Here is a 7,748-nt window from a genome sequence, read left to right as displayed (position 1 = left end):
CAAAAAAAGCAGATTAAAACAGCAACAGACCCATTCTTCAGCTTAGCCAAACAAAATATTAACAAAATATCAATATAACAACATATTGAAGGCTGGGCAGATGGAGGCTGACGCTCAGGACCTGGCGGCAGGAGGGGGTGGATGACTCAGCACTTTCACTTCCTGCCCGGGCTGAGGATCATGGGAGATGATATGCAGATGAGCCCAGAGCACCATGGGAAATGGCCCTTTATATTTCTGGGCGGGCTCAGGGTCCTTCTTTCCCCAGGCGGCCCACGGTAGGACCTCCTGCTGTCTGTTCTTGTGAGAGCCCAGAGTCTCAGCCAAAGTCCCTCAGACTGAGGGGGGTCTTAGGGACCCTGCCCGGGGTGGGGGTGGGTTTAGCCTGAGGCACCCACTTTGTCCGCCTGTCTTCATCCTGGGTCAGCTCAGGTGGGTCTAATCCAGGAATGGAGTTCCGTCAGGTTCTGTCAGGCTGACAGGGTATTGGGGTCCCTGAGGCCGGGAGTCGGGGTGTGATGAGACCCAAGGGAGGCTGGGGGGCTGTGTGAACGCACAGGCCCCGTTACAGTTAACTTGTGCAGGACTTCAGCTCTAAAGGGTCTGACCCCCACAGCCCCCACTTCTTCCTGCTCTTGGAGCAAAATCCACTCCCAGCTGCTAGGGGGCGCTACACTCACTTCTTTCTTTTCCTTCCCAGAGAACAGAGCTATCAAAGGAGCTGAAGAAATTTCCAGAAGTTCCGTTCCCAATTTCTGCAGGTCCACATTGAATTGGGACCCAGGTCACCCACTCCAAACCCAATTCCCCCAACGAGACACACCTTTTTCTCCTCCCTTTCCTCCTCTTCCTCCCCGACATCTCACTGGCCCCCAGCGCCTGTGGGTCCCACCAGCTAGATCCCGGCAAGCCCTGGTAGGAGGCAGGCGGTGTGGCCATGTGCCCCCCAGTCAGCATGCCTTACCTGTTGGAGGGCTTGTCCTACCTGCACCAGTCTTGGGTTTATCAGCTTCAGCATGGCCCCCATCTGCAGGTCTGCTTCACGTGCTTCAACTCCGCCTTGCTGGACCTCAGAGGGTTGCTGGAGCTGGAGGACTGGGGAGCTGAAGACTGGGACTCTGAACCAATGGAGTTCACGGAGGAAGGTCCTGAGCAGGAGGGACACCTGGGGGTGGGGCCAAGCTGGGGGCAGGGCCAAGGGCAGTTTGCAGAGGGAGGCTCTGGGGATGGGGGCCCTGGAGCCTCGGCGCCAGCCCCAGAGGAGTTGGAGGAGTTGGAGGAGTTGGACATGTACTTCCACTTTGTGCCCACCGAGCTGTTGCCTCAGGATGCAGTGCCTCTGGCCCTGGGCCCGGAAGACGCCAACTGGACTCAGGGGCTCCCCTGGAGACTTGAGATACCTCCTGCCTGCCCGCACTGGCCGAGCCTCCCTCCCCCATAGCAGAGCTCCCTGAAAGCGGATCTGCCCCCGGGGGAGCCCGTGGTGCTGGAGCTGGGCTGTGCCCAGGCCCTGGACCCTGCTAAGGCCGAGGCCTGGTTACTGGACCTGCAAGTCATCGCCATGGTGGGCTGCTTCGACGCCATCTACCTCCGCAAGATGGCACCCTACCGGGCCCTGCGAACCCCAAGCCAGGGCTGGAAACTGCTGCTAGAGCCCAAGGAGCTGTGGTTGGTGAGGCTTCAGGATGCACTCCAGCAACAGGACCTGCACCGGTGGAAGCTGAGCATTCCGGAATCTTCCTTCGCAGGGCAGAATGAAGAGCTGGTGCCCGCGGACATGGCCCTGCTGAAGCAGGGATTCACCATCCTGTCCTATTCGCCCTTGGCCAATAGGGAGCCCGAGCAGGGGGACTCGGCGTCTAGGCCAACATCCTCTACACAAGGACAGGAGCCCAGCACCACTGAGACCTGGGGCAGCGGGCCTGGGGAGAAGCTGGCTGCCGCTGGAGTCTCGACCCTGGAGGAGCTGCCCTGTGTCCAGCCCCTCAGCCCGGGGCCCCAGAACTGAGGGGCAGAGGCTCAGGTGGCCACGGTACCCTGGCTGCCCCAGGACATAGTAACTGGGGAGGGCTGGCCACCGCCCCTCCACCTGTAGCCAGGGGATCAATTGGCAAAGGATGAGGAAGAATGGCGGCCACCCAGGGGCTCGGGAACAGGCACCTCCGGCCCCCCAGGAAGTGACACAAACATCAATAACAGAGAGACGCTCTTACCCTTCGACTGTCAGAGTTAGAAATGTGATGCTGACCAGGAACAGTTCCTAAGCTCGAGCGTTAAGTGGCAAGCAGGTCGTGGAACTGTGCCCCAGCCCTGCCCAGGCCCGTGTGCAATGCACACTCCCTGGAACACACCAGACTCTGGGGGCCATGTGGACGTGTGCTCGCCTCTGTCCAGACGGTCTGGGGGCTCCCCAGGACCCTGTCAGCTGCACTGAGATTCCGGGTCCACAGAGGGAGGAGACTTGGTTTCAGATGTCGGCTATGTTATGCAGTTTGACTGTTAAGTTCCCGTTGCCTTGTATGTCGTTTTAACTAAATAAAGTCCCAGAGTTCTGTATCCAGCCCTTGTGCAGCGTCGTCCATCACAGAGTCCTGTGGGTTAACCTTGTCCCCTCCCTCTGGGACAAATCAATCCCAGGCTACCCCATCTTCACTGGTTCCAGCAACCAGGTGACTAGGAAATCCCACAGCTTCTAGGTTAGTGATGGCTAGCAAGCCCAGTCCAGGCCTTTCCTTCCTTAATTCCTGAAAGGGCAGAGGATGGATCTGAGAAATAATTTTTCCTAGAACAGACAACCAATGGTGGCCAATGTCCATATATCATTTTACAAGAAAGTCGTAAGAGTTCTGCATGAAGCCTTCGTGCAGAATCTTCCCCCTGAGCGTCCTTGTTGTGTGGTCTTCCAGTGACTGGGCTAAGCTACCCTTGCAGGCTTGCAGTTCTTTCGGATGGGGAGAACAGCAGACAAGCGGGGGCAGGGGGGCACAGGACACGTAAAGGTTATGTTCAGTTTACTAGTTCATGTTCAGAGCTGATTTCACTGGTGTTTATCACATTACTTAAAAACAAATGTGTACATACATGCTGTATAGTAAGGGATTTAGTCTCATGCTAAGAGAGGTCTGGCCTTTGTCCTAGACTACTGGAATGTTCCATTGTCACTGGCATGATTCAAGTGACAGTTCTGATCTCTTATGATTAGAGTGGCCATGGTTTCTCAGCACTCTGACCGTGGTCTTAATTTAAAAATTCAGTGTTTACAGACTCACAGTCACGTCCTTAGTGCCCTCTCAGGTGCTTATTCAACACCTTCACCTTGGAAGTCCCCACCTAATCATTCGTCCTCCAGACATGGGTGCCAGCCCACCCAGTGTGTTCCCAGGGCAGGTACAAGGGGCAGCTTTTACTTGTACTTTTAGGAATATTCAACACAACTTGTGCGAATTCTGCTCCACTGAGAATCACAAGAGGTCAGCAGAGCTGAAAGTCTCTATTTCAATCCATTTTCATTCAGTTCAAAAAACTTTCTAAGTTGTTTTATTTCTTCTTGGAATCATGAGTTATTTATAAGTGTGTTTCCTGGCTTCCAAATATTTGAAAATTTTCTAGAGAGCTTTTTGTGATGGATTTTTCTATTCCATTATGGTAAGAAAACATACTTTGTATGATTTCAACTGTTTTAAATGTACTGAGGTTGAAAATTATATAGGTCAGAAACTCAGGTCTACATAAAGACAGGAGGAGTGTTAGCGAAGGGACAAATGAAGGTAAAATAAACTTAATGAGGGTTCTTTCATAGGCCAGAATATGATCTCTCTTGGTAAATGTTTGGTGTGCACTTGAAAAAAGATGGGTGTTCTGCTGTTGTTGGGTGGGGTATTCTGTAAATGACAATTAGATCAAGCTGGTTGATAATGTTTTTCAAGTCTTCTATATTCTTACTGGAGTCCCTGGGTGGTGCAAATGGTTAAGTGCTCAACTACTAGCCAAAAGGTTGGCAGTTCAAACCCACCCAGGGGTGTCTCGGAAGACAGGCCTGGAGATCTGCTTCTGAAAGGTCACAACAGTGAAAATCCTATAGGGCAGTTCTACTCTGCCTACATGGCATCACCATGAGTCAGCATCAACTCAGTGGCAACTAACAACAGCATATTCTTACGGATTTTCTGACTACATGTTTTATCAATTATTGTCAGAATGGTATTGAAATCTCTATGATTTGAATTTCCCCTTGCAGATTTTGCTTCATGTATTTCAGAGACGTAAATATCTAAGATGGTTATGTTCTCTTGATTAAATGACCCATTCATCATTATAAAATGACCTTCTTAATCCCTTGTAATATTCTTTGCCCTGAAATCTACTTTGTCTGATATTAATACAGCCACATCAGCTTTCTTTTGATTATTGTTAGCATAGTATACCTTTTCTCATCATTTTACTTTCTATCTTTATATTTAAAGTAGATTTCTTGTAGGCACCATATAGTTCGGTCTTGCTTTTTTTTTTTTTTTTTTTTTAAATCTAATCTGACAAAGTTTGGGTTTAAATTTACCACCTTGCTGTTGGTTTTCTATTTGTCCCATAAGTTACTTGCCTTCTTTAGCTCTTTTTCTGCTTTCTTTTGTTTTGAAAATTTTGTTTGCTTATTAGCTGTAACTCTTTTTTGTTTGTTTCTGATTCAATTTTCATATAATTGTATTCAATTCAGTTCATAAAACACTTATCAGGACATAGAACTGGAGATTGTCAGAGTAGAAAAGGGCCTTGGAAGTCATCTGATCCTATTTCCTAAATTTGCAGAATGGGAAGCCAAAGTCTTGGGAGAGGAAATGACTTTCCATGGCGATTTAAAAAAAAAAAAACCCGTTGGCATCAAGACCCTATAGGGCAGAGTAGAACTGCCCCATAGGGTTTGCAGTGGGGTGGCTAGTGGATTTGAACTGCTGACCTTTTGGTTAGCAGCCAAGCTCCTAACCACTGTGCCACCAGGACTCCTCCGAGGTGGTAGTGCCTGATGTGGCCTTGAGCCCTGCTTAGCCAGCACTCATTGAGCATCCACTCTGCCGCCAGGTGTTTTATGAGGCTGACTGAATCCTAAAACCAGACTTTTTAAAGACATGACCAAATACAACCTTCAGACAAATATCCCTCATGAACAGAGATGTAAAAATCCTTTACAAAATGTTAGCAAGTCACATGTAGCACTATTTTAAAAGGATAACATGTCAGGATGAAGAGGGTTTATCCAAGGAACGCAAGTTAGGTGGGACATAGAAAATCAGTGAATATGAATCACCATACGAACAGACACTTGACAATCAACCATGTCAGAGACCCAGGAAGAGAGGAAGAGCCCGAGACAATCGCAGTGACCAAAGCAAAAGGGCACTAGAGATGAGCTGATAGAGGGGGCAGCGAAGACTGCCCAGGCGACAGGGACCCTACAAGCAGGCAGGGATGAACTCTCAGAGAGAGATGGAGGCTTAGGTCCTCCAAATGCAGGGAGAACGTAATCTCAGATCTACAGGGCCCCTTGGTAAGCAGGTGACATGTTGAACTTGAAGGCAAAAGAATGAATTCCTCAGACCTCTGGCCAGAAAGCACACCACCTATGCACGGCCACGTTGAATTCCAGCAGGAGAGGGGCCCTGGTCACAAAGTCCTGTGGATGAGAAAATGTGACAGCAATCTTCAGATGGAGACAGCCTTTCAGAGGGAGCCTTCCCAGGGCCTAGAGCCTCGGGGAAGAAGGAGAGACACAGTCAGACTCAGATGATTCAGAGAAAAATCAAAATAGAGATTTGAGGTGGAGAGCCCCCACTCAAAGAACTGCTAGTGACCCTGAATCTGGTCAAGAGTGGAATTCCGGATCAGGGGAGTGTCGTCAGAGGCTGGAGGTCACTAACACTGTCCACAAGGGTTAACCAGACAGGCAGCTCCACCCCTCAGAGGGGGCATTTAATCTTGTTCCTAACCCGGCCAGGTCTTTAAAAACAAAAACCTCTTTTTGTTTTTTTTAAATTGTATTTTAGATGAAGGTTTACAGAGCAAAGTAGTTTCTCATTGAACAATTAATACACATATCGTTTTGTGACATTGGTTGCCAACCCGGAGACACGTCAACACTCTCCGCTTCTCCACCTTGGGTTCCCCGTTAGCAGCTTTCCTGTCCCCTCCTGCCTTCTCGTCCTTGCCCCTGGGCTGGTGTGCCCATTTAGTCTCATCTACGTGGTTGAGCTACGTGTGTTATTGTTTCTTTTAAGGGTCCGTCTAATCGTTGGCTGAAGAGTGAACCTCAGGAGTGACTTCAGTACTGAGTTAAAAGGGAGTCTGGGGGCCATATTCTCAGGGTTAAAAACAAAAACCTTTTGTGGAGAAGAAACATGGTTGACGTAGAGAAATTACTCTACTTCATTTCTGGCTCTTCAGGTGACTTCGGGTAGGATTAGGTTGAATCCTCTGTTTATGTTAGAAAGAATTCGATCTCCCCATCCATCCCTCCATCCGCGTCTGGGCCCCGAGGGGTCAGATGGCTTGACCCGGTCACGGGGGGACTGGAGCCTGTCTGGCGACTCCCGGCCCCACTTTCCCTGCCCCGGCTCTGTGTCATCAGCACCTGTCCTGACTCCACAGCCCCCATGTGAGCAGTGCCACTTGGGAAAGGGGCTGAGGGGCTGTCTCTGAGCAGAAGGGGCACCTGGACTTCTGCCTTCACCCAAGGCCAGGGTAGGGGTGCTGGGGGGGACAGGCTTCATCTGGGGAGGGCGGCCCAGTCTCAGGCTCTCATCTGGAAACGGCTGTTTATGCAGGAAGCCCATGTTTGACCCCAAGTGCCCCGGAGGTCTCTTGGCAGGATTCAGGGGTGCCGGCAGCTAATGACTGCACCCCCCACCTGACCACAGCTGACCACGGCTGACCACAGCTGACCACGGCTGACCATGGCGGCATTTCCAGAAATAGCCAGGAAGTGGGGAGGCCACGAGGGGCAGAGCCAGGCCCTGTGGGATCCCCACCCAGGCCCTAAGATCCAGGGAAACACAGGGTGTGCTCTGCCAAGAGGGAAGGTGCAGTGTGCCCCCGGGCCTCTATCCTGTCAGTGACTCGGTCCCGCTGGGCCTCAGGCCACCCATCAGCTCCCAGTCCCTGCCTGCCTGGACCTGCCTCCTTCTTCCTTACGGTGGGAAATGTGACGTCTGGGACGCGTCCCCCAGCTCCATAACCAGGTCAGGACCTGAACCATCGCCTCCTCCGTCCATCGGTGGGGCTACCTGGGGTTCTCGCCCCAGAGCGCCTGTGCAGACCACCCCCAGACACCCCTAGTGTGAATTATTCTCACCCTTAGAACAGCGGCAGTCGGCTGGCTGGAAATGGACCGCTGGCCTCACGCTGCGCAATTACACAGTGATTTCCCGCCGCAGACACACGCAGGGCCCCCCAATTCCTCACCGCAGACACGCGCAGGCCCCCCAATTCCTCGCTGCAGACACGCGCAGGCCCCCCAGTTCCTCGCCGCAGACATGCGCAGGTCCCCCAGTTCCTCTCTGCAGACACACACAGGCCCCCCCAATTCCTCGCCGCAGACACACGGAGGGCCCCCACCGATTACGCTTGTTTGCATCCACAGCCCGGGCAGGCTCCAGATACGTGTTTTTTATCAGAAATTCAAGTTCACTGGGCGGCCTGTTTTCTCAGGTGACCCTACCCTGGCCCACACGTCAGGCTGGCGTGTCTGCGAGACCGAGTGG

The 7,748-nt window shown here is 51.7% G+C and overlaps 1 protein-coding gene across 1 annotated transcript; it reads left to right on the top strand.

Moving 5' to 3' along the window:
* Window positions 1-937: 937 nt before the first annotated feature.
* Window positions 938-2,008, top strand: TEX19 (testis expressed 19). The gene is given in 1 exon segment (XM_023729122.1): window positions 938-2,008. A coding segment is annotated over 1 exon segment (1,071 nt).
* The last annotated feature ends 5,740 nt before the right edge of the window (window positions 2,009-7,748 follow it).

Source organism: Trichechus manatus, unplaced genomic scaffold (assembly GCF_000243295.1).
Source record: "Trichechus manatus latirostris isolate Lorelei unplaced genomic scaffold, TriManLat1.0 scaffold00028, whole genome shotgun sequence".
Classification (NCBI taxonomy): Eukaryota; Metazoa; Chordata; class Mammalia; order Sirenia; family Trichechidae; genus Trichechus; species Trichechus manatus.
Note: the sequence above shows the minus strand (reverse complement) of the source record. Positions and strands in the feature narration are given on the sequence as shown.